General features: G+C 34.7%; 4 protein-coding genes across 4 annotated transcripts in view; 2 read left to right on the top strand and 2 right to left on the bottom strand.

Annotated features, from left to right (window-relative positions):
- LOC100376129 (sorting nexin-8-like) overlaps window positions 1–10,924 on the top strand; it is a 34,240-nt gene extending 23,316 nt beyond the window's left edge. The window contains exons 9-13 of the mRNA XM_006821773.3: window positions 398–570; window positions 2,235–2,303; window positions 6,573–6,725; window positions 6,945–7,094; window positions 7,646–10,924. Of these exons, the coding sequence (XP_006821836.1) occupies window positions 398–570; window positions 2,235–2,303; window positions 6,573–6,725; window positions 6,945–7,094; window positions 7,646–7,789 (689 nt within the window). The 3' untranslated portion in view covers window positions 7,790–10,924. The remainder of the gene's footprint in view (window positions 1–397; window positions 571–2,234; window positions 2,304–6,572; window positions 6,726–6,944; window positions 7,095–7,645) is intronic.
- A 632-nt stretch (window positions 10,925–11,556) lies between these two features.
- LOC100374489 (DNA polymerase delta subunit 2-like) lies at window positions 11,557–20,315 on the bottom strand. The gene is made up of 11 exons (XM_002738950.3): window positions 20,240–20,315; window positions 18,195–18,416; window positions 17,645–17,766; window positions 16,841–16,964; window positions 15,167–15,281; window positions 14,750–14,945; window positions 13,975–14,055; window positions 13,332–13,489; window positions 13,068–13,195; window positions 12,242–12,343; window positions 11,557–11,988 (listed from the first exon to the last, which is right to left on the bottom strand). Exons 2-11 carry the CDS (start codon window positions 18,394–18,396, stop codon window positions 11,819–11,821), a joined length of 1,398 nt encoding a protein of 465 aa, XP_002738996.1. The 5' UTR covers window positions 18,397–18,416; window positions 20,240–20,315; the 3' UTR covers window positions 11,557–11,818.
- A 217-nt stretch (window positions 20,316–20,532) lies between these two features.
- LOC100374335 (uncharacterized) lies at window positions 20,533–24,011 on the top strand. Its single transcript, XM_002738949.4, has 5 exons — window positions 20,533–20,713; window positions 21,109–21,380; window positions 21,933–22,319; window positions 22,966–23,064; window positions 23,355–24,011. Exons 2-5 carry the CDS (start codon window positions 21,158–21,160, stop codon window positions 23,642–23,644), a joined length of 999 nt encoding a protein of 332 aa, XP_002738995.2. The 5' UTR covers window positions 20,533–20,713; window positions 21,109–21,157; the 3' UTR covers window positions 23,645–24,011.
- Window positions 24,012–25,868: 1,857 nt separating this feature from the next.
- Window positions 25,869–27,460, bottom strand: part of LOC102805227 (zinc finger ZZ-type and EF-hand domain-containing protein 1-like) — a 72,266-nt gene continuing 70,674 nt past the window's right edge. The window contains exon 75 of the mRNA XM_085502177.1: window positions 25,869–27,457. Within this exon, the coding sequence (XP_085358303.1) occupies window positions 27,365–27,457 (93 nt within the window). The 3' untranslated portion in view covers window positions 25,869–27,364. The remainder of the gene's footprint in view (window positions 27,458–27,460) is intronic.

The raw sequence follows: 27,460 nt of genomic DNA, 5'->3' as shown, positions 1-27,460 counted from the left end.
ACACCTAGGACTGTGTTCAGTACATAAATTTTGTTTGCATGATTTTACCTTTTATTATAGAGCAATTTACACGATGAATTTATTTCCTGAATGAAATAAATCGAAATGCAATTGCATCGTGACCTTTTATTTATATTCAACGTGTCTGAGTCCCCCACTATTAGTTTGATGTCTCCAGTCAAGGTTGGTTTGATCCAACTTATTGTAATCATGTAATGATCTCCATGCGCGCATAACAAACCAGTCAGCAACTTAGCTGACTATATTGCTGTTTTGATGTTCAGAACAATATGATGGTGACAGTAATGATGACCAACATTTGGTATTGAAACAATCACATAGAGTACTATATCAAGCCATGGCCCTATTACTAGTATAACGTTGTTTTCTTTTGTAGAACAAGCTAGTGATATGTTACTAGTCTGTAAAGAATTAACTTATCTTTCGCAAGACACACCACCTTCGTCAGCCTGGGCATGCGGTAATAACGACACATGGTCTGATTTGAAAAGAGGATTTAAACCATTATCTGTGGAGTTTGCTGGCATTGCAGATAAATGTGCACAACAGGTGAGAGCATCAGGTGTTATCTCAGATATGGTATGTTATGTTCAAGCTACGCTCTGATCCCACATTTATATGACCAGGAATGTCTTTACAAACAATGTATATTTGAAACAAGTTGCTGTGTATCCAATGTTTGTAGTGTCATAGTTTCTATGACTATTAAAATGATGGCCATCTTGATACAACAATGAGGACTAATCGTCAGGACTAATCACTAGATGTGTAATTTCCATTGTTTCAAACCCATGTCTGCATTTTTGCTTCCTGACTCTTACCCTCTCACACTCATGGAATGGACCTACACTTAGTATGGTCTAAGGGACAACCAAATTCACTACGATTATACAAACTGTCTCTAGTAGAAGCAGTGCCTGCTGTAAAGGGGGTAATTATTCACTGGGTTTTAATTTAGCTTATTTCGCTGACTGGAAAATGCGCTAAATTAAAACCCAGTGAATATGTAAAATTTAGCATAGAACACATTATCTAAATGACGAAATCGTGAATTTAAGACCCACTGAATATGCCTGAAATGATAAATCAGTGAAAATTAAACCCAATGAAAATTAGTCATTTTACAGTATTCTTTTTGAACAATTGAGAACCAAAAATCTCTCGTATATGTAGATGCTTTAGTAGAAGCTGCATTCCTTCTGTTGCATTTTAATATCATTGATCCGTTTCTTTCTTGAAAACAAAGTTTGGATCAGTTGTGCTCATTTTGCTTGTAATGTTGGAAATGACATAGCAAACTAAATAGTTATAAATATTTTAGTAAATCTTTCAAATGGACAATGAATATAGATTGTCTTTTGTTGCCTTCAGTCATCTCAGAAAGCGCATAATTATTAGCCCATACTATGGGGCTGATAAAGCGGTAGATTTAGTATGTACTAGACATTTCCTAGCCCATACTAGGGATTCACACATGTTTTCTTAGTACAGGCTAATGATTTTGACCTTCTTTGCTCTGAGAAAACACAAATATAGTATTTTATAGTAAAGTAAAGGAGTGGAAACAAAAAGGGGCGTGGTCATAATCATGTTTTTAACCTAAAATATTCTCATTGGAGATAGTTGGTTGCATGGTTTTATCAGCTGTTCCAACTGAAAGGATTATCTGTGATGGTTTTACATTCATTTGATCTATTAATGTGCTCATAAATGATGCAAATCCACATCAGTTGTTTGTGACATGTTTCCAAATTGATTGCTGGATATTAACTGTAACAAAGTTAACCGATGTGTTTAGCTCATTAGCATATGTTGCATTATGAATTCATTTCTTTTTCTCAGAACCATTCATCCATCATGGTGCTTGTACTTTTGCAAGACAAAATAATAAGACATTATTTAAAATATATTTCATATGCAAATTAGTTATAATTTGCCACCCAATGAGGAGAAAAGTGGGAGGCTGCCTGTTTCTGTCAACCAGGGCCATAAAGAGAAATGATTATGGTCAATTAAGTTTTCAAAAATATGTGCTTTGATGTTTTATAAGAATTGAATTTTCTTTTTATTTATTTTTTTTTGGTAAAATTCTGACAAAAACATAAAAACCAAACTGTGTGATGATCTCATTAACTGATGTTTATGAACACAGACTATGAATAGTTTGCAGTTTTTAAATCGCACTTACAAAGTATTTCTTCTTTTTTTTCCAGAGTGCAAGAGAAGAGGACACTGTAGTGGAAATGATGAATTTGTTTTTAGATCTTCTCACATCATTTAGGGTAGGTTCAGAGGTTAAAGGTCATGTGTCAAAGGTCACATGTGCCATAAAATCAGTACTTTCAGATGTATTTGCATGACACACTGCATATTGTAGTTGCATCAAGAATCAACTGAACTCTGTATTAAAATAATTGATTTACTTTAAAATCTGCACTTGCTGTGATTTCAAAATTGCAGCATTTACTTATCTAGTTTTTCAGTTAGTTTCTTCGAATCTATGATTATATTTCTAATAAGGTGAATATTAATCGTGGTGTATTAACAGCGGTGTATATTAAAATTTTTAGCTCCGCTGTCAACTTTGTCGAGCGGAGCTTATCATATGAGTGATTGTCCGTCGTCGTCCGTCGTCGTCTGTCGTCGTCCGTGTCAATGTTTTACTTTTTCGACTTCTTCTTGAAAACTACAAGCCTGAATGCTTTGATACTTGGTGTATATGTACCTTGGATAGACCTTTCTCAGATTTGTTCATTTCATGATGATATCTTCAATTCTCTAATTTTGGTGAATATTTTTGTCATTTTTAGTAAAAAGTGATATTTTCGACTTCTTGTTGAAAACCGCAAGTGCAATTGCTTTGATCTTACATATATAGGTACTACATCATGTGGACCTCTCTCAGATTTGTTCATTTTGTAATGATATCTTTAATTCTCTAATTTTGGTGAATATTTTTGTCATTTTTGGTAAAAAGTGATATTTTCGACTTCTTGTTGAAAACCGCAAGTTCAATTGCTTTGATATTTACATATATAGGTACTACATGTCGACCTCTCTCAGATTTGTAAATTTTGTAATGATATCTTCAATTCTCTAATTTTGGTGAATATTTTTGTAATTTTTGGTAAAAAGTGATATTTTCGACCTCTTGTTGAAAACCGCAAGTCCAATTGCTTTGATATTACATATATAGGTACTACATGTGGACCTCTCTCAGATTTGTTCATTTTGTAATGATATCTTTAATTCTCTAATGTTGGTGAATATTTTTGTAATTTTTGGTAAAAAGTGATATTTTCGACTTCTTGTTGAAAACCGCAAGTCCAATTGCTTTGGTATTACATATATAGGTACTACATGTGGACCTCTCTCAGATTTGTTCATTTCATGATGATATCTTTAATTCTCTAATTTTGATGAATATTTTTGTAATTTTTGGTAAAAAGTGATATTTTCGACTTCTTGTTGAAAACCGCAAGTCCAATTGCTTTGATATATTATACATATTATAAATTACATCACATACCAAGAACATCACGCATGGGCGGCGGTGTTGCTGTTTTGTCAAAAACCAACCTGAAAATTGCCAAGGAAAAACAACAACTTATTGTTAAATCATTTGAATATATGCAAGTGCACCTAAGCTCCGATACTGACCACTGGAAGTTGATTATCATCTACCGTCCACCACCAAGTCAGAAGAATAAATTTAAAGCTAGTCAATTCTTTGATGAATTCACCACTCTATTGTCGTACCAATCTCTTTCAGCCGGCAAACTTTTGATTGCCGGGGACTTCAACTTTCACATGGATAATAAGAACGATATTCATTCCGCTCAACTAAACACAATTCTTGAAACTGCCAATCTCATCCAACATGTCGCCATGCCAACACATCATAAAGGTCATATCCTGGACTTATTAATAACTCGTTCGTCTAATGACATCACTGACATCATTATTAGCGACCTTGCCATATCTGATCATTATGCTGTTATATTCAAACTTCCCCTGACTAAACCTTGTGCCGAAAAGAAAAGTGTTACATCACGTAAATACAAAGACATCGACATTACAGAATTCTACAACGATCTCCGTACTACTTCAGTTATTACATCACCAGCTTCAACTGTATCTGCTCTTATTACTCAATACAACTCTTCACTGTCAAATGTGTTGGACCGTCATGCTCCAGAAATAAGAAGAACTGTGACAATCAGGCAAAATACCAAATGGTTTACAGAAGAAGTTGCATCTATGAAAAGGAAAAGAAGAAAGGCTGAGCGACGCTGGCGTAATACACAGTTGACGGTGCACAAACATATCTATTTAAGTCAATGTAAATCTTTGCATCGATTAATCAACTCCAAAAAGACAGAATACTACTCTACATTGTTAGAAGATAAACAATCCGACCAGAAATCCATGTTCACCATAATTAACACTCTATTACACAGGAAACACGAATCACCTCTACCAAAACACGATTCAACCCAAGAACTTACAAATAGGTTTGCTACATTTTTTGCTCAGAAGATCCAGGCAATATGGACCGACCTGCAAAAGAGTCAGCCAAACAATAGACAACATGAACAATGCAGAACAATCATCAGCCCACTAAAAACTTTCCAGCCTGCCACCAGAGATGAAGTTAAAGATATTGTAAATAATTCACCTAATAAATCATGTGGACTTGATCCTATACCAACTTTTCTCGTTAAGAAATCCCTGGATGTACTACTGCCAAGTATCACTACTATTGTCAATTCATCGCTTTCTACAGGTCACGTTCCAGCCCTTTTTAAACTAGCTCTTGTTTCTCCTCTTCTCAAGAAGTCACATCTTGATCCTGATGTCTTGAAGAACTATCGCCCTGTCTCAAACCTTACATTTCTCTCAAAAGTCACAGAGAAAGTTGTCGCTAAAAGATTGATCTCTCACTTGCATTCCAACAGTCTTATTGAATCTATGCAATCAGCATACAAACAATCGCACAGCACAGAAACAGCTCTAATACGCGTTCAAAATGACATACTCATGGCACTTGATCAACAGAAAATTGTGATGCTTGTTTTATTGGACTTATCTGCCGCTTTCGATACGGTTGACCATTCGCTTCTTCTAGAACGTATGTCAAGTGGTATGGGTGTGGCAGATACTGCGCTATCCTGGTTTGAATCATATCTCTCAGATCGACAACAAAAGGTTTGCATCCGTGGATCAGTATCATCACTACACAAGCTAAAGTATGGCGTGCCCCAAGGATCTGTACTGGGTCCTATCCTTTTCACTGTATACACATCACCACTTGGTGACGTAATCCGGCATCACAACATTAACTTTCATCTCTATGCTGACGACACACAACTATATTTATGTTTCAAGACCAAAGATATTGACATCAACATTCAACATATGGAAAGTGCGATCAAGGATATTCATAATTGGTTAACATCGAATTTCTTAAAACTCAACTCGGACAAGACGGAACTGTTACTTTTTGGATCTCGACCAAATCTGGCCAAGTTAAATTTACCATCTATACAGATTGAGGGTTGTACCATTGTGCCAACAACATCTGCTCGTGATCTTGGCATTGAGTTCGACAAGCATATGACCATGGAAAATCGTGTGAATAGTATTTGTAAATCATCATACTTTCATATACGCAATATTAGTTCCATCAGGAAGTACCTAACTAATGTAACCACAAAACATTTAGTACATTCATTTGTTACATCAAGGATTGACCATGGAAACAGTCTCCTCTTCGGCATTGCCCAGACGAACATTCGTAAGCTCCAACTCGTTCAAAATACTGCGGCACGCCTCATCACAAGGACCAAGAAATTTGACCATATCACTGAAGTTCTTTACAACTTACACTGGCTTCCTGTTCAACAATGCATTAATTTCAAGATCATGTTAATCGCCTTTCGTGCAATTCACAACACCCTACCATCATACATTTGTGAACTGTTTGCATCTTACAAACCTACCCGCTGTCTACGCTCCACTAATAATCTTCTCCTGAACGTTCCGAAAATTAATACTAAATCTCACGGTCAACGCGCCATCTGCCATGTTGCACCTGCCTTATGGAATGAACTACCTCTACATATCAAACTATCTGACAATATTGACGTTTTTAAGAAGAAACTTAAAACTCATCTTTTTATACAGACTTTTGAAACTCAGTAGTTTTTCTTTGTTGTTGCTATTAATGTTTTATTCATGATTTAATATTTTTATTTATTTTTTGTCTTGTAAAGCGCCTATGAACATTTATTTTGGATATATGGCGCTATATAAGTGCATACTTATTATTATTATTATTATTATATAAGTACTACATGTGGACCTCTCTCAGATTTGTTCATTTTCTAATGATATCTTCTGTTCTTTAATTGCTATGTGCATTGCTAACAGCGGAGCTATCTCAGCCGACAGGCTGCTTGTTTGGACATGGTATATATCAAATATATCATATCCTAGATGGTATCAAGCATTATAAAGTTATTGTGATAATCACTATTTTTTTTTCACAGGACTTGTGTGAAAGACATGAAAAAGGTGTGTTAAAAGATCACCAGACTGCCTTAGCGAGGATAGGTAATATGAAAAAGAAAAAGATGACTGCAACCATAAAAGGACAGGAACAGGCCGGTACTGTGGAACAGTTGGAGTCCAGAATTATTGAGGTAATTGTTCTGTGTGTCTCATAGTCGACAAACTGGTGTTTCTTAGTAGCTGATCAGTTTACTCCAGCCAGCCAGTCAGAATGATACTTACTGCATGCTCATTGATAGATCAATCCACTGTTTTCTCTGAATGCAAATCAACAATGTGTACTTTCAGATGTTATCCACAATCAATTGATCAGCCGATTTCACTTTTAATTTGATCTTTTTCTCACACAGCAAGAGAGTGAGATCATGAACATGGAGAACAGGAATTACTTTTCATTACATTGTTTACAAATGGAAACGCAGTTAATACATGCCAACGTGGAGGTCATTGCTGAAATATTTCAATTATTGGTTCATATTGAAGTAAAAGGATCACGAGAAGTGAGTAAAAATGTTCCTACATCCCTTCTGTTTGTTCTTAAAATATGCCTGACTTTCAGACATCAGATTTCCATGCTTATGAAAGCCAGCCACCATTGCAGGTAGAACAGATTGTTATTACCTTAAGGCTTCCAGCAAGTTTGCTTCGCAACAGGAGGTTGGTAGTTGAATCCTCCAGGTTTTATTTTATAGAAAAAAAAACTGCTTTATGACACCCCCCCCCCCCAAGATGGAATTAAGTGCCACAGATCGATTGTTAATTTCCTTATGCAAATCAGCACAAAACTGGCTTGTGATTGGCTGAGGCTGCCAAGCCCACTTTAGCCTCAAACATGATTGGCTCTGGTAGGAACGCCCACAATTGACCTTTCGAGGAGGCAGGCAGCGGATTAATTTCTCTGCATTTAAAACATGCTAATAATTAACATAGCCAAAATAGGCATCTGTATGACATTCTGTACCATTAGTTAGCATAACAGTGATATTTCTAGCGGCTAAAATTTTAACTTAATAATTTATATTGTTTTTTTTCCCTAATTTCTACTTCATAGATCAATTCATTATGGGAAGATCTTCAACCTAAAGTCAACAACCTTATACCACGGGATGTCAGTAACGCCACTTCTAACCCCGGTAGTCCCGTCACGTCACCTCTCGCATCGCCAACATCAGAACGCGTACTCTCCTTTCCTTAGAACACAGGAATGGTATCCATGTGCAATTTGTATGATAGTTACAGATCAACTTTTAAAGTCACTAGCGAAATATGTTTATTTTAAAAAGTGAAGGAAGAGAGGTTAATTAGAGTGCAGGGGGAAAATTTTTCTTTAAACATCTGGGAAGACATTTTATTTAAATATCTTATTTTATGTTTCTTATATTTGCAATGCAGCTGGAGTACGCTTAACTTTTCACAGCCTTATTTACTCTATTGAAAGTATACAATGCTATTACGTAATAGGTGAGCATAACCTGTAGGTGTAGGTTTGTACACTAGTAAGACAGCTGAACTTATCTCAGGAGGTACACTGCTATTAGAGACAATTTTGTCCTGCCCTTTTAGATGAAGTGTAGTGTGCATACTGTTGAAAAATAATAATTTATTTTTTAAGACTGATTATTAAAACGAGATGTTTTCAGATAAAACAGATTGTTAAGCAGGATGGCGGTTGTCACGCAACACGTTGTAGACACATTTGATCGTCTCAGGTCACATTACGATATTCCTTGTTTTTAATTTGTTTTTGCGGCTTCTGTATGTGCAAAATACGTTCTTTTTGTTTATTCGTGCATGCACCGCCTGATGATAGACAACTTAATTGACAGATACATTACGTCGTCATGATTGATGCATCCAGTCATATGTTAGCATGAGAATATGATTTTTCTCAAATATTTTGTTTCCAGAGCTCAACAAAAACGCATTATTCTGCTGACCTCTGACACTGTAAATCATAAATATACTCTCAATCCTACTGGATTCTCATTGACTAAATATTCTTTTATTGAGGCTGCAAAAATACACTTTCACTGAGACAAGAATAATGAATGTATTCAATGAAATTACCAGGTTGCAACCTAACTGGTTTCTGATGTGAATAAATTCTTGATGCAAATGGTGGATGATTAAATTAGACCATGCATGTATATATAGTTTTACCGATGTTAATAGAATGGAAAATATAAATAATACGCAAAACTAACAACATTTACAATCACTGTACTGAGGTAGCGGATAATGAAGGTTTTTTTGTGCCATCTGAGACTGGTCAGTGTTTGAACAAAATAATGTTGAAATGGCAACATGAATGAATTACCCCCTCTGGTGGTCATACTGAGAAGGTGTAGTGATCAAAAGTGTTGCTACCCATGAAGTGTGCTGGTAATGGGATTTAATATTAAAGGCTCGCATGTTTCCATGAAGATCACCTTGATGGATAATTTTTTTTTTTTTTTGAAATTTGTACATCCATTCATATTAATTTTGCCGTGAAAATAAAAATTGTACATTACAACTGATGCGTTTTTTGGAATAAATTATAGAAGGGTACCGGGGTACTATTCATGATAATATTTATTCTTCGCATCTTGCATTAGTTTCATGTTGGTTGCATATACATCAAAATACATGTTAAATGTTTTAGCCTGGTAATTGAAGGCTGTAAAACAATTATTTATTCAATCCAAGATGGTTGATTGGTAGCCATTTTTGTGTGTACATTTTAGATTATACGTCCATGACATTTGAATCAAAGATGGTTGACTGGCAACCATCTTGCTTTTTGACCATACTACTACATCTCCATGGCTCAGGGACCTTTTTCACATCAGTCTGTTCCGTAATCAGATCACCGACTGATGATTGGTTTTATGTTTGAATCCAAAATGACCAATTGGCAACAGCCTTGTTAGAATACATGTCTGACAATTAGTTTCTCTACTGAATGAGCCAAGCAGGTGGTTTACTATATGTACAACATGAAACAGTTGCCATTTCTGCAGGTCATTCTATACAAAATGAGTTGAATAACACGCATGCACTGACAATATACAACCTAGGGATGGAAACTACAAAAAAACTTTGTTAAAGTTCGGAAACTCAGATGCTAATGTTTACGAGAACCTTGACCCCCAAAACAGGCTGTTAACTACCATATGTATGGTATCTTCGTAACTGTACTTTCAGTTTTTAGCTCCGCTGTCGACCGGAGCTTATATGAGTGATTGTCCATCTGCGTTGTCAGTGTCAATGTTTTACTTCTTGAAAACTACAAGCCTGAATGTTTTGATACTTGGTGTATATGTACCTTGGGTATCCCTCTCCTAGATGTGTTCATTTGGTGAAAATTTTACTTTTTCGACTTCTTGAAAACTGCAAACCTGAATGCTTTGATCTTTGGGCAGATATCTTCAATTCTCTAATTTTGGGGAAATATTTGTCGTTTTTGGTATATTTTCGACTTTTTGATATTACATATACTACACTACATTACAGGTACTACATGTGGACCTCTCTCAGATTTGTTCAATTATCTAATTTTAATGAATATTTTTGTTGAAAACAGCAAGTCCGATTGCTTTGATACTATACATATTGTTTATTTTCTAATGATATCTTCAGTTCTTTAATTGAAATGTGCATTGCTAACAGCAGAGCTATCTCAGCCGACAGGCTGCTTGTTTGAAATGTCACACAATACGAGTCTTTGCAGTTAGTGCGTCTGTATGTTCCAATTGATATTTAAAGAACCACCTACTGTATTTCAATGAACTTGGTACATAGATGCTCTGGACTAATGTGCACGATAATTCACAAATTTTTAGCTGTTCCTCTGATATCTAAATTACTCAATGGATTTTGACGAAACTTGGTACACAGATGCCCTGGAACAATGCACAGGTTGAAATCTATGCATAGTAATTGCTTAATTTGCCTAATTACCGAATTTTCTACTTATATCTAAAAAAAAAAATTACATTTCAATAAGACTTGTATATGAAATGTATGGGGAACAATGCTAAAGACCTGATCAGTTTTGAATTGAAATTAGCACATACTATTAACTTACTGTGCACAAACATCACATTTCATCGAAATTTGGTTTATAGAAGCTGAGGTAATCCAGACATTAGTTAAGAATAAGATTAGTTAAATGTTGAAAAACGTGCATATTGATTATCTAATTATTATTGGCCAATTTCTGATATCTCAAAAAATCAGATTTAAATTGAACTTGTGGGAGAGGTGCTCTGGGATAAATTATACTGAATACCACAGATGTAAAATCAAATTTATTTTCTGTATGTGTTATAAACTTCAATAATGTTAATCACATTGTTTTCATATTATGCATCTCAAATAGCAGACAAATTAGTTGCCAAGCTTCTTGATTGAAAGGCTAATCTTAAATTTTTAATTAATTTTCAATACATGTCCAATAACTGACAGGACATGCGAGTCCTTTCCAAGCTTTCTTTGATTTTTTCGTGGTGCAAGTCTAAAATACTCACTTGAAAGTGTGGGTTTACAGAGACAAACCCCTAGTTTTGGTTAGAATCTAGTAAATTTCTCTCAGACTTGCGACCTTGTGCAATTTACTTGACCAAATCTGTTTATATCTGTAAACCCACAGCCACAGTATGAGAAGAGTTGAACATTTATAAGGTAGGGATAAGTGCTTACAAACACTAGCTCCTTCCAAACTCGCCAAGCTGATATGGGCAGATATTTGGAGACAGCATACAGAGTCTGCATCATCTAAGAGACTCTCTAGTCTATTCACATTCCTGGGGGCAATGCACATCCTGGTTTTGGAAACAAATTTGTATTCATGAATCCTGGGATAGAAGGTTCTGAACTAAACCTGCAAGTTAATTGGTGACAAATTACATCATAATTGCAGATGTACGGTAAGAATAAGCACTTCCTGCCTAGTATTAATTATTGACAATGATCCTGGTATGAGGTGCTTCAGAAATCTTTAATTTGACTACAGACCTCTTAACAGTAGGTGAGCAAGTCCTCTTGGCCCAACATCAAATTAAAAAGCTAATTTCATGATATTTGATTGTTTTTTTGTTTTTTTTTAAAAGAAAACATGATTACTCTGTGCAGTAGAGATTAAATTAATTAAACAGAATTATTGATTCTATGATGGAGGGCTAGAATGAGTATAAACCATTAAATTTCAATACAATGTAAATCTTGCTCGGTGATAGAATTTCTAACTTTCATCCATTTCGTCGTCGGTATGGAAACCATTTGATGGCGGCGTGAGGTGACTTGCAAACTTCATTGGTTGACATTCCAGTGTGCGTAGATTTACCAATACACATGTGTAGGACTCTGAGAACTTGGGAATTGTCACTAATAATACCTTTTGTCCAGTGATTACTGAAAGACAACATAGACATGATGAACATGATGGCATGTATCAGATATTCCATTCAAACGTACGGTTTTATATCAAAGAGTGTTGCATTTCAGATTTTCAACGAAATGACGGACAGAATCCAATTCATTGTACTAAATTAATGCTACTCATACTATGTTTCAAAGACCAGTGAGGGATGGAATAGAGAACCACAGTGAAAATTTCATTGCTAGCATATTTAATAATTTAATAAGTCAGTATTAATGATCTTACGGTCCACGGTTTTTGTTTTAAACTCCGATTGATTGCCAGCAAAGTAGATATGTGGACATTGTGTAATAATAAAAGGGTCCTTTTCATAAAACGGATAACAACCTGTTGAAAAAACAGATGTAAAGACACTTCAGTTCACACACACATGGATTGAAGAATGGACAATGTTATAAGTACATTGTACCCTATCATATACACAGGGGTTTTCTGATAAAAAGCAAAAACATAGACAGCATATGCACAGTGCATTGTGAAATTCCTTGCCTCCATTTATTACCCCCATCAATACCATAAAATAATTTCAATTTTCTTATTTCAATTAGGGACGACATCAAAAGATCGATGACGAATAAAAAACTTATTTGCTTTAGTTTGGGGTGGGGAGTGAGGGTTGTTGATCTCAAAAAGTTTCCATCCTACAAAAACGATTTTATTTTTTAATGAAGTCATAAAAATCTTGGAGTATTTGTAGTTCATTTTTTTTCTATCCAATCACAGCCAGAAATAACCGAAAAAGAAAAAACAAACATCCAAGATGAGAAAATGGTTTGGTTCGAGTGTAAATATGTGCGTCAAATGAGGTGCATTTGTAAAGTCTTTTTACACTGACCCGACAACTGCTATGCAATACTACTGTCCGATTATCAATTTGTATTTAATGGTGAATGTAGTCTGACGCCATGACCAATATTTATCAATTAAGTTTCAGTGGTGTGGTTTTGGAAAAAAACTAAAGGAATTAAGTTTTTTATCAGACATCGATCTTTTGATAAACTTATCTAAAATACAATTGAGTAGAAATTTTAAAATGATTATAAATTCTTACCAAGTGTATCCGGTGCTGTGGGAGCTATATGACAAGTCAGTAATGTCTTTTCTAAAATCTCTAGCTTATCCTCCATTGCACTGAACTGATATATATCGTGAATATTTTGACCGGATGTGCCGAGAAACCTACAACAATAACAAAATTTAAGTATTAAGAGAAAATGAAATCACTGCGTTAAACAGAGACAATATTTGGTGAAATCTTTCCTGTATGTATGGGCGAGATGAAAGTGGAAATGTACATGGATGGTTTAACGTTTACCTGATGCCTGCAATTTCAACATCATATGGATTAGTGACAGGTTCTAATGTTGGATAGCATCGGCTCTGTGGAAACATACATCGAGGGAATGGCTGTTGTGGCATTGTGTAATTAGCGGGATCATATTCACCAGGCATAATGTCCACTGGCAGGCAACTCTGTAAAAACAAAAGTATCCATATTATTCTAGGTTGAGGGCACTACACTGACAACAGAAAATCAATTCAGGTTGGTTAAAACTTGAAATGATCAGCAAATTATTCATAAACAATATCTTTATTATTCTTATGACAAGGCATCAAGCTTTGGCAACCCATCAGATTGAACATATAATCAGAGATTACTGAAGCACAGCATTGAATGATAATTATCTTTTATAAGAAGATTTCACTGGTAAATATTTTGTTTGTTTTTCAAGAATAATCACTACTTTGAGCACATCTTGTAATATCAACTCTTTGACCACTAAAGCCAATTTTTTCCAATTTATAAAAATAAACAAAATAAATCAATAGAATTTGTTAATTGTTTTTTAAAAACAATTGATGAAACCCATAACCAATAAAAAAGCGAAAGTTGCACCAACACTTTAGCAGAAAAATTAGAAAGCTTAATAGGTGAATGCATAGATAATTGAGCTTACTGCAAGTTCTGTGAGAATATCATCCAATCTCTTGACCCCTTCAACACTGCCTGGCTGACTCTTCTTCGTCAAGTATCTGGCCTAATGAACAAGCATAGTTATTTTATTCCCTCCTGACAACACACAATTATGAAAATTACAATTATATATTTTTGACACATCAAATGAATATGGGTACAGCACTAGAAGATATACTATAGAAGCCATGCTGTTTATCAAAGAATGGACACATATTGGCAGATAGCTTGAACCATTTGAAGTCGTACCAATTGTAAAATCGCATAATTGCTAGATAAATGTTTTTTCAGTAAAAGTTTATTAGTGTTCATCCCAGGCTGTTTTTTACGAGTAAGCTGCAGCATGTGTATCACATGTTTTTGTTTCTTTGTAAAAGGCAATAACCTCCTTCCAATTCTGTTTCCGATGGTCACCGTTTGTCAGGTTATCAGAACAAGTTTGAACACACATCGATGGAACTCAAAAAGAATATGTGAATATGAAATACAGACAATGTACGAGACAGCCGATTTTTTGCTAAAAAGTGTCATGACCCAAGTTTTGAATTAAAGTAAAGAATTTTATGAAAATGAGGACAATGTGATAAAGCAGATTGTAAACTTTAGGCCGAGAAATAAATGTTTTTGGTCATCCTCATGCATCAGAGTTAAGAATATGTGTCTTGAAGTTTTTTTCTCGAATTTTTAGAAAACAAACTGACCAACAAATTCTTCTTTTTGACAATACTGTTATCCTGTTGATAACAATTTTAACTTACTGTAGTGAGTGCGTCCTTGTCCTGCATTTTTCTACTCAGTGAATTACCAGCAATTATAACACGTACAATATTAGAATTCAATTCTTGGTCGTCCACACCACCAAGCTGTCCAGTTATCGTGTCCACAAACATCTGCAGTCCCATAAGATGATGGCCTTCTTGTCCGATACCTAGGCCAGATACCAAGGCAACAAACCTGAAGTACAAAAGTAACACTTTATCAACAATAGAGGACGCTAGGTAACATTTAATTAACAGAGTAATATTTTATTAACACAAGAGGGCGCTATACATAAATATGCATGCCATTACATTACAATTACAGTCCAAATAGCAGTATGTAAGCTACACAAATAATTTTGATTCAGTGGAGGAAATATTACTAGAATTAAAGACAAAAGTAGAAAACCATCTTACTTGTCATCCTTCGACAATGATGGTTTTACTTGTTCTGGCAATTCTGCGTAACAAAAATCATCCACTTGAAAGAGTCCGCCATCTTTTTCACATCCATAAACAGCAACAATTATCCCTACAAAATTTTAAACGTAAATTTATTTACAAATTTCAACCCACATTTCAAAATCCTCTAATCAAAGAAAGCTTAGAAGGAACTCCTGTGTGCTGAGGGAATAGGGATCATGATGTAATATTCAGGAATATTTGAAAATGATAAACAAATTATGAATAATCTATTAAACCAGGAGCCACCAGTAGTCATCTACACACATAGACATCGTATACCTACAATAAGCCTACTTAAAAATATGCATAAAAAGTCTACACAAAATTGAAACATTAAAAAGAAAACTGAAATAATTCATAAAACATTGGGGAAAATGAAATGCAACGAAAATAGTAAACAAATAAATGCCCAAAATAAACTTATAGGGCATTTAAAAATATTTTAGAAATTTAGTTAACACGGAAAACGTAAAGTAGCAAGAACAACTATGTAAATTTCTGACAAACAACCACTATCTTAATATCAATATGTGTGTCAATAAATATTATATTTATTTATTTTCAGTTACGTATATTAATAAGGGAGGCATCACAATCTTTTGGATTGGTTCGTATATCCCGAAAATCGACATGGTAAAATTACAACCATCGTACAGCTCAGTACCATAACAAATATTAACAATTTACGGCAGACGTACTTTTCGGTACATAAAATTCAAAGTAATCCCCAACGCGTCTCATTTGTTACTGCATATAAATTGACACTATCTGGGGCACGTCGCACGCGATGAGTACCAACCAAAAATACACACATGACATTTTAAGTTGCTCGAAACAAAACCTATTCGTTAATTTTCGTTTCGAAAACATCTACGTTGGCTTAAAACTCTGCAGCCCGTCCCGCACGTTTTTTTTTTTTTACCAGGCAGGAGACGCCGGTCAGCGTGGCATTGCCACAGTGGTTTCCACTGTGCATCCAGTAGTTAATTCCGAAATCACGGTCTATACATTCCACATGAAGCATGGTATTCAGCTTAATCATATTTTCTTTTTTGCTCCATGGCTTAACTTAATAGGAACAGTAACTCAAGCAATAAATGTGCCTTCCGATTTGAGGGATCAACAATAACGACAATGCCAGACAAAATTTTTCCCTTAATATACCTTTTCCTTCCATCTTTGATGGTACGGGCAAGGTAAAAATCGTTTTAATGCTTCTTGAGATATAACTGAAATAGCTTAAAATTCACACATTATTATGCAGATGAGCTCATTAATATGCATGGATGTCAACCAAAAACTAATCAAATCTGCGCATTGCCCCAGACAAGCTATATACCAAGTTTCATTGAAATCCGAACATTGGTTCTTGAGATATCGATGGAACAGACAGACAGACAGACAGACAGACAGACAGACAGACAGACAGACAGACAGACAGACAGACACACTAACTGCAAAGACTCCCTTTTTGTGCTTCGCACACGGGAGTCAATAAAATAGTACCTGCAGATAACACATACCAGTATAAAGGATCCACACACAAGTAACAGCTTTTCTGATTGGCTGGTATAAGACCTTATAAACCAATCAGCTTCTGCAAATCAAACGCGTCATGTAGCCTACCTGTAACTGCAGTGTGTACATCTAACTTTCCAACCAAGGTTATTCTTTGTAATTCATCTTCTAATATAAGGACATCTGATTCATCTGTATACTTTGATTTTACGGGTTGCGGCATCAAATTTATCTAAAAACAAACGATAGAATAGATTATGTACAAATGTATGTATGCAAGAAGTCACCATTAGGTGGAGGGTAATAGTGTACATGTAGCCATGGTTTGTACACCTGGAATGAATACAATTACGGAACTTTTTCAAAACACGTTTCCAGGACACAACTTTGGTATCTTAGCGACAGCAATGGATTTTTGTGTTGATTGCCATGTTGTCACCAGGAATTAAATATGGGATAGAATCATTCCATCAGTTTAGAAAGTATGAGACAATTACACATCCATGTGGAAATACAGTCAGAAATAAAGTATTTTGTTCCCCTTATAGTGAAGACAATGTACTCAAATGTTTATTATGTTTGAATTTTGTTCAACACTTGTATTTTTTAAATTTTTGTGGGACAATTGTTTGCAAATGTTTCATGTCTCGTCAACACTGTGACTGAATTACATTTTAAGGATGATTCCAACAGACGCATTTGCAGCAGTAATGGCCTTTCATCCTGATTTTTATTATCAAAGATGCAAAGGCATTTTCCCCATGACATCTTCCAAATTCCAAGACTTAGCCAAAACTGTTCCAACCTTGGGTAGGTAGCCTGTCACAAATGATCAGGGCATAGAATTATACCATAAACCATAGTATATCGTTTATGTGGCACAACACACAAGTGTGTTATCAGATACCTTACCTCTTCACTGATTTCCTTCAGTATACTTGGCTTTAAATTCATGTGTTTAAATAAAGTTCCAATAACACAACACTTCTCTCCCAGTTTCAAATCACAGAGCTTCTTCAACCGAATAGCATCACCTAAAAATACAATTGTTACCTATCATTTTGTTTGATATTGATCAAATGTAATTGTTCGCACAACAGCACACTCCGTGAAAAACAATGGCTGTTGGCACAAAATCTTCGTTGTTTAATCCAGAGATGAAGGTCGCAATGAATAAACCATTCTAGCACCTTGAGACAGATTGCGTAATTTGGCAATTACATATATTGTGTATTTATTCAGATGTAAATTCACTCAAAATATTTCTCAGCTCAAGAACTTTTCAATGAGAAGTCAGAAATATACAAAGAAGTATTAAAATGATTGTAAATATCCTTACTCACAATGACAGTGCTGTCAGTGAAGTGTTATTCCAAACTTTCTCAACTTGTACAGCAAAATTCACAAAACTTGTCTTTTGTAAAAAGTGTGTTTTAATATACTAAAAGTAAATTCAACATACCCCATTTCTTTTTAGCTGCTCTCGTCAACATCGGTCTCATTGACAGTAACCTTTCAGCATACAAGTGAGCATACTGACGACTGAAACTTCGATTTTTTACTCGAAAGCGATCAGACAAGTTTTTATATGAGCAAGACTGTCTCTGAAATTCAGCCTGGTCCTCTGTGGGTTCCCCCAGTAAGGACATCTTTTTAACTGGCATTTGGTTACATCAATGTGTGGCTGAAATATGAGAAGACAAACACACATTAAATTACTATAATATAGTATAATAATCATAAAATGATAATCAAAGCAAGCTAGAAAAAAATGTGTGTGCGCTGAGCATATTGGATGCATATTGAAAATTTTAGATTAGGTTTTCAAATAAGAAGCTCAGCAACAAAATTTGAAAATGCACAAATATGTATACACATATGGAGTAGGTTCCACACTGCATATCATGAGCACCATACATAGATGACCTCCAATGATCATGACTTGCAATCACCAATTTTTGATGTGTAAATCATCAGCTGGCATTTAATACCGTACTCGATCGCGTTAGTGCCCATGCTTGGCTAAGCGCACATCCTCATTTTTTGGACATTTCTATTTTCAGGTTCACATTCAGCTAAGCGCCTATCCCCTTCAAAATGCTCCTAATTTGACTGTCTAATCATACTGGTAATCGTTTTTATCAATATTGACCACTGTGAATATGTTGTGAATGCGTAGACCGGGTGCGTAAACTATGCTGTTACCTGTTGATGAAAGTGAAATGCAGTAAATACTTCATGCCATATTCAGTTTACCTATCAAAAATTGCTAGTACCGGTAACCAATTTTTGAAAAAAATCAAGGAGTTTATTGGCCGAAATCAATTGCAACAGATCGTACTGTAACATCAATGAATCACTTCACCATTACATTACAAGAAAGTCTTCATGAATTCCCGAAGAATTGTGTCAGAACAACACAACATTCTGATTGGTTAATAAGACCCATTAGGTCAAATGACTTTGTTGCAGATCAAATTGTGCAAGAAAACAACATGGCGGAAATTGCTTTTCATCAAGAGTTTACATATGATCCAACAAATTTGACAATGAAGATATTGATGAAGATTTTGACTTCGACTGTGTTCCAACAGACTCTAATTTTTTTTTGACCTTATAAATTCGGGTGGTACGTAATTGAAAATTAATATTGTAATAAAATGTGCATATTGTTTGTGACCATTTCTGTTTAAAAGTCAACGACGTGGCAACTAATTTCATTTTCCGCCAAAGTTGTAATATCCCCTTAATTTGTCACATGGTGAACTAAAATTGTTATTTGCTCAGTTTTCAGTAGAGACCCACCCCTAAAAAATTCTAAGTTGAGGACACTGAGCGCTAATGTGGTTGATTATGGTAGTATTAAACGGCCTCAAATTTGGTTTAACCCCATTCATTTATTGATTCTCTGGACGGTTTGGAAAGCAAGGTTAGGATTACGGTTATGGGTGTGAGGCCCTATAAACTCTTACCCTGAACGGGGTGGTAAGGGTTAGAGTAAAGGGTTGGGCCAATGGGATAAATTGAAAGTTTTTCTGACGTTTTAATGTCTTAGCATCAAACCTCTTTAGTTCAATATCATACGATTCCGATAATAAATATTGAGCAAATTAGTAGTTGAGAAAAAAAGTTGCAATATTGATTGATAAGTTATTAAGATTAGAAATTCTTAACTTAAATGAAGAGGTAAATTATTGACCCGCATCAAATCGGATTAACTCGGACTCATTGCCAAATGGTGGTATGGTGAGTATATTCTGCAAGGAAATTAAAACTGATTAAATTGGTGATCGATGCTAGGATTCTGCGTACAATATTGTTACTGTGTGGGTGTCGACAAGTTTCAATGAAAACGAGCACACGAGTCCTGCATTCACTATTCGCCAACAGACACACCAACTAATTTGTAGACAAAAAGAAAGTCCTATTTCACTCGGGCGCTTCGTAATGACATTATGATACTTTTTTCCAGAAGTATCATTATCTTATAATGATATATCAACTTACTTTTCATCCATCCAAGTTCAGCTTGAAGCACAACAATTTCCCGCCATCTTGTTAAGATTTACATATGTGACAACCTTTGACCTTTAGCCAAGCTAATACTTTTCGTTTGTTCGAGTAAAATTAAACACTAGCATTGAAAAAAAATGTAATATATACATTTTTACAATAAGATACATATTTTTATGCATGAATGATAGTTTCAAAAGCGACACAGGACAGCCTTTTGGGAACTTTTTAATTTGATTCCCGAAATCTCGCATTCTAACGCGGGATCGGGGATTCCCTCTTGCGTCATTGAAAATAAAGTTCATTGTTTACATCGTATGCGCCTTTTTTCTAGGGCTTCTTTTTTGGGCAAATTTCGGAATTTTTGTTATTTCATGTAGAAAATACTTGTTTTTGGATACTTCTAACTGCTGGAGAGTTTCTGGTGACCTGAATAATGATTCGGGAACGGTTTTTCGCCTTTTTATGGTAAGATTTTCTCTGTCTGTTTCATTGTTATTGTTCTGTCGATTTCACAACACAGCTGGCATCCTGTCACGCACTGAGACCGTGCTTGCTACAACACTCGAATAAGAAATGATGAAACCCAAACCCTCAGATCAGTTACATGGTCGCAAAAAAACCTACTAAATTATAGCGGCAATAAAAAGCACTTCTCCATTTTACGTATTTTCCATCGAACGCATAAAATTAACTGTATTTTTAGAATGTAAGTCATGCACCTTTTTCCGTTTTGTAAGTATAACCACAGTCCCTCTATCACCTGGTATAACGGTTCGTCACTGTTGTGTCTAATAACAATATGAGAAATGATGAAGTTTTGAAAAATCAACATTTTAATATCGCCTACCTGTTTTTTTTAGACCAACCTAAAGATCAATAGCTACAACAACACCTCGGAACCACAGCACAATGTTTGGCCTTCAGAGTCGTCTCGTCCAAGCTCAGCAAGCGAGCAGCCCAACGCGCTATCTTGAAGAAGAACATGTGAAAGCTGGTCGTGAAGCCGAGCAAATAGTGTTTGAATTGTTAAAAACCGAAGGTGGTATTCACCCGGATGATATGTTCTGCAGAATACGCATTCCATCTGAATTTCATACACGCCGGTATGAAATCGATATAGTGATTTTAACAGGTAAAGCTTCTACAAAACTATTAACTGTTTACAACATTACACTGGTGTATTTGCACATCATGTAATAACACTGTTTGGCTTCAGGGCGTATCATGATTTTACGTGCATTTGTAATGTTTATATTATATTATATTTTATGAATTATCGTTTTATTGTGTTATAATATGTATAAGTTCAGTTATTCAGTTTATTATATTTATTTCTTTCAAAAGCCACAATGTAGATCAAATAAAAAAAGCAAAAAAAACCCCATCAACTCGTGTCTGTTCAAATCAGCTAAAGCTGTTCAAATATCGAGGAATGATTAATAGTGCTGTGGCTAATATTCTAAAATATTAAATATTGAGGTACTGTTCATGTTCTGGTCACTCTCTAATGTGATAAACTATATATGTATTACACATATGGTGGGTTTACTTTTAATAATGGCATTATTCTATCTTACATTGATGAGATTGACCTACAATGCACTATACAAAATCTGTATTTAAGAGTCGACCTTGACCGCCTGAATTGTTTTCACTTCATTCTATGTATATATTGTTTTCTCAGCATATGGACTGTTTGCTGTGGAAATCAAAAACTGGTCAGGCGAAGTCAACACAACCAAAGATAAAGAGTCTTGGGTGCAGCGAAAACGGAAGCATGGTGACAATGGGGCATCTGTGGAGTACGAATTACAGCATAATAATGCTGCCGCCAGTATCCAATCCAAGACACAGCTTCTCCGAAACCACCTTATAAGAAATGGCTGCTGTCTCAAAGAGAAGTTTTTCCATCACAGAGTCTTGTTTGTTAACAAAAACGTCAAGCTACATGAAGATATTGCATCTATACCAGAAGTGATATTGCCAGAAACAATGTCTTATTTCGTGAAGTCATTCCAGTGGAGTTTGCTGGGTAAAATAACAAGCGCCTTGACACCATCTTTACTTTCAGGTATTTATTTAAACTCGTATAACTCTTCTCCATCATTAATCACATGCTCTTGTTCTCATTGGTTAGTTTAAGTCGCATGAACTTAGAGATTGTAAATTCCCCTCTAGATATAAATAACTTCGTCTTGTCTCATTAGAGCACAGACATTTTTGAAAACATTGAACAATACCCATTGTGCATGTCACTTAAATTTATTATTCGTATCATGCACTGTTGAGCCACACAGGAATGTTGATAATAAAAACTAGTCGGTCCTCTGGTACTAACAAGGTTTGTACTAAAATGTTTCAGGAAATGCCAATACTTTTTCAGCCAAAATGTTACTTTTTGAAAATTTCTTCGTATTTTTCTATCATTTTGACCAAACGAACTTAATTCCCATTGACTATAAGTGTTTATAATCAAAACTTTTGAAAATATATAAACAAAACATTATATGTTTATTTTGTGAAACATGGCATAAGCTGGCATTGCCACCCAATAGTTTAAGGGTTCACAGTGCAAATACATGTAGTATTTATTAAAAGGATTTGCACATTAATGCATGGATCTGCGTATATGGTTCATAAAAACCTTGCACAGCATACAATGAGCTTATAGGGTTTCTAACGGTGATAGAATAACAAGTCAACTCTCATGCATATAGGTCAGTTGTCGTACAGCGTAATGGACTCAGCTCGGAGTATCCTGAGTAAAACTGGTACGTGGGATGTTATAGAACTACATGGTGGCAAACAGTTACAAGGTATGTATGGTGTATGTTTTTTGAATTTTTAAGAACTATTAAAAATACATACTAGATGGATATGAAGATTTAGAGCATAAGAATGAGTTAAAATTAATAATTTTTCAAAATAATAGATATGCCTGCACTGTCGTTTACAGCTGTGCCAGTGTTTTACAAATAATTATAAATATTAACAACTGTTTGATCATTTGCATACTATTCCATACAACTATTTTAGTTTCTCTGCTGCTGCAAATTACTGAATTAAAAAAAAAAGATTACTGAAATATTACTTTATTAAATTCTAGGTGATTTCCGAGGATGCGAGCATTTCACCCCAAACAGAGCGGAAACAGAGATACTCCAGTTCAGTCATCAGCGCAGCCCCAAACTAAGCAGCACCTGGGCTGTGCTGGGTTACACACCACAAGTTGAAGTTACGATGTTTACTCGTGACGGATTGGGATGGTTCTGGAATTCCACAGTGGGATCTGTTAATATCCCATACAACTCGGATGTTGTATTTCGCGTTGCTGATGAAAACACAGACTCAAAAATACCTGCACACGAAATTGATAAAATCATACTCAGTGTTTGAATGCAAGAGATTGCATAGTCATGAATTTTTCATTTTTTGTGATTTTTTTTTCTGACTGTTACGCAGTTATTATTACGACTTTACTGCTTAGTTAATCGTTCAAATTTATGTGTTGTCAATGATCTCCCGTTCTATAAGAATGTATATATGAATAATTGTAATTTAATTGTACTGGTAAGTTTTTTATATTTAAGTGTGTTTTTTAACAGAAAAGCAGAAATGTGTGAAAAGTCTCAATTTAAGTTATCAAGACAAAAAGTTGACAACTGCCAGTGTATACGTGTGAGTGTTTTGTGCATATCTGTTGGCCTGGCCAAATCATGTTTTTGTACATGATGTAATAATAACAAACTCCCATGGCGAATAATTAATATCCTGTAACCCATCTGTACAGGGACATTGTATTGCGTGGGAGATGTCCTCGGTAATGGAATGATTTGAATGTGTCAGTGGCAAGGTATGGTTGGATCAAAGTTGTGTGTAATTTAACTTTTTAAATTCATCTATATTTATATAAATTACCATTATGTGTGTCAGTTTTATCACTCGCATTGGTGAAAACAATACATTTTCTGAATCTGTAAATAATACAAGTTTGATATCAGATTTTTAAATCAGAGCATGATGCTTTTTCCTCTATTTAACGATCCTTTCTGTTAGTGAAAAGTGTTTTTGCATCAGAATTTACCTGAAGCAAGAGTAAAACTTTAATTAAAATTCCAATTCTACTTGAGGTGATAGGAATGACAGTACAGTACTGAACTGAATATGTTACAGTTTATGTAATATACACTTATTGCATGTGATGCATAAATCCTTTATAAAGAGATATATTTGAAAAAGATCAACACCACATTTTCAAAACACTGTGAAGTGTTAACTTTCTTTTTTTGGCAAAGGTATTATCGTATGTTTCATATATTTAGTTTTCTTCTCATAACAATTTTTTATTTATTTATGGCCTAGTCTAACAGTTTTGTGTATCTATTATTATATGCTGATTTATAAATCATACTAATCATAATGCACTTTGCATCAGATATCTTGAAATTAAAATTATAGCCCATACAGGAGTTTTGGGTTAATGCAGTTAACCATTTCACAGCATTAGCTGTGATAATAAAAGCTATAAAAAATAAACTTTATTAACCATTCAAGGTCTTGAATAGTGCATGCATTACCGGTATCAAGGTACCTATTTTCTTTATTAAATATCTTAATTATTGACCCTATCAAAGTAAGTTCAATAATTGATTCTGCTCAGTATTACCGGTACTATTACAACAAAGGATTGGCATCTACTGGTATATCATTAAAAGCAAAAACAAGTCTAAAACAGGCAATAAAATATGGACATTATTGTTAATTGCCTTTCTGATTGACTCACTATGATAATTCTGTTGGTGAATTTTATCATTTGTTTACATTGTGTGGTCATTTACAGTCTTTGTTGCAGGTGTGTGTGTCTTTCTAGAGCTATCCCAAACACGGTTCTCTTTTAACAGTTTTGTATTGTTTAAATTTCATAATAAATAGAATGATTACTCATTGCAAATAGTAACAGGCTTAGTTCTATCTATGTGTGAAGAATTGTATGAAAGTTCTGATATTATTATGTATGTGAACCTTTTAGGCCAGACTTCTATTATCCCTTGTTTCGCTAACCCGCCGAATGAACCGTAGCCGAAAATGAAATAAAAATAAAATTTCATTTCAGCGTAATTTCTCTTCATTTTTTTTTCGCCTGTCGCCCAATAAATCCAAGTTGCATTTTCATGGGAGTATCATGATCAAAGTACCGAAGTCTCGCTTAGATCTATACTTTATGCCCGTTGGCTGACAGTGAATCTCGAGTATTAGCCTCTCTGCGTGCTGCTTGAGACTACTAGGCAAACATGGCGGGGGCGTGGTTTGTGGTGACACGCTGTGAAACTCTGTCATCAAAAACCAAGAAATTCCTTATTAATGCTGAAAATTGTGCCACAATTGGCGACATTGCCAACCAGGTTATACATAGAATAAAATTTTATTTCATTTCTTCTTTCCGATCAATGATCTCACTTACAATTCTTTGAGAATCACACAAATGTAATGGAAAAAAAGAATTAATTTAATTTTTGTTTCGCCCTCCTCAAACAAATTGACTTATAAAAACCCGAGAAACGAGGAATAAAAAAAGTCTGGCCTTGGTTTGTAAAACAATATTAATAATCATTCATTACAATTCTTGTTTATACATGTAACAATTTATTTACAAAAAAGTCAAACTGCAGAAGGGCACAGTAAGTGTACATATTCCTTGGGGCTACCGGACACACCTGAAACTAACGGATGTCCATATCTATCAGTGTTTTTTAAACACAAATCTATTTTCACACAATTTTAAAGATATAAACATAAAAATTGTATACAACCATGCAGCTTGACTAACTTTTAAACATTTACAAATACATGTATTACTATTATCAACATCATATATCACTTATGATAATTTAAAAAGTATATAATAACAACAAAGGCTCTTTATACATTACACTGATGTGTTGTTGTATTTTTTTGGGGGGGGGGGGGTCGGATACTAGCGATTAAAGTCCAATGACTTCAATAATCTAATCTTGTGTATTAGTACACAGGACTTTTAGTTTAAATATTGCTATAACTTCAGTCTGCCTTCTTACACTTCACAAATCGAAGGAAATTTCAGTACATTAATGAAATCCTGAATTTGCTCTATTAGAAGCACATTATCATTTACCGTCCACTTTAACAACCAAAAAAGCTTCAAATAGAGCATATATGACTCAACATAATTAATTTTACCACTGACAATAAAAAATCAAAGAAAATTGAAATTCTTAGGCATCCATGGTGTGCAATAATACACCATGGAGGTATGTTTTTACCTACATGGTTACACCATTATAGCTAGCCATCTGAAGTGGGGAATAATATAATCTATATTCATATGTCTATATGAAATATTTCACTGAAATCTTTAGACTGTTGAGAGTCCTCAGGCCTAATTTGTTAGTATACTAAATCAGTCGCGGAAATGCACACAGCATAAATCTGTTTACAATACTACCGGTAGGCTTAGAGTACAATACAGCACCATATGCCAGTCTTAAATACAGAGCAAAGAAAAGTAAAACAATGCAATAAACACACAAAACAAACGTAAACAATTCTGACTACCAGTATTTAAATCAATAGAACAAGAGATCCAATGGACAGTAAGAAAACCTGAATAAATACATTCAAATAATGTACTCCACATATATGTAGAACCGGTAAACATTTGGAAGTAATGTTAACTGTGTAAAACTGCAGCTGTCATAATTTCATAATTCTTCATGACAATTCTTAAAGCATTATTGGGGTCTTGGGAATATTATTTGAAATATTTGATGGTCTGAATGAATGTGCATTCAATTTTTGATAATTTTCAGCATGTTTGAATGTTGATGATTGTTTTATCTTGCCATTTGATTGTTTGCGCAAATTTCTGGTGGCAATGCTCTATATCAATAGAGTTGAGTTGTGTATGTGGAAAATTTTCAACATTGTTGGCTATGGGGAGTTAAATTGTACTACGAGACGTGTATCTAACATTAGTTAAAAAATACCCAATTAATTGTATAGATCCAGGCAATAATAGCCAGTAAATGTAGGATTAAAGCAAGAAATAAAACCAAGTGAAGACCTTGTCCATGACTGATGTTACACTGACACAGGTTTTTGTTTACGAAAGGCTTCGCTGGCTTTGTTGGGTATGCCCATAGCCAGCCCTGTTGTCGCTATATTCTGTATTGCCTG

The sequence above is a fragment of the Saccoglossus kowalevskii genome, chromosome 8, assembly GCF_978046115.1.
Source record: "Saccoglossus kowalevskii chromosome 8, keSacKowa6.1, whole genome shotgun sequence".
NCBI lineage: Eukaryota > Metazoa > Hemichordata > Enteropneusta > Harrimaniidae > Saccoglossus > Saccoglossus kowalevskii.
Note: the sequence above shows the minus strand (reverse complement) of the source record. Positions and strands in the feature narration are given on the sequence as shown.

Excerpts from the sequence above, each read along its gene's own strand:
- LOC100374335 (XM_002738949.4), top strand. The coding sequence starts at position 21,158 with ATGTTTGGCCTTCAGAGTCGTCTCGTCCAAGCTCAGCAAGCGAGCAGC. Across the intron at positions 22,320-22,965 it reads GACACCATCTTTACTTTCAG|GTCAGTTGTCGTACAGCGTA; the intron begins GTATTTATTTAA and ends TCATGCATATAG. Across the intron at positions 23,065-23,354 it reads TGGTGGCAAACAGTTACAAG|GTGATTTCCGAGGATGCGAG; the intron begins GTATGTATGGTG and ends ATTAAATTCTAG.
- LOC100374489 (XM_002738950.3), bottom strand. The coding sequence starts at position 18,396 with ATGCCAGTTAAAAAGATGTCCTTACTGGGGGAACCCACAGAGGACCAG. Across the intron at positions 16,965-17,644 it reads TGAAGGAAATCAGTGAAGAG|ATAAATTTGATGCCGCAACC; the intron begins GTAAGGTATCTG and ends GTTTGTTTTTAG. Across the intron at positions 14,056-14,749 it reads ACAAGGACGCACTCACTACA|GCCAGATACTTGACGAAGAA; the intron begins GTAAGTTAAAAT and ends CTTGTTCATTAG.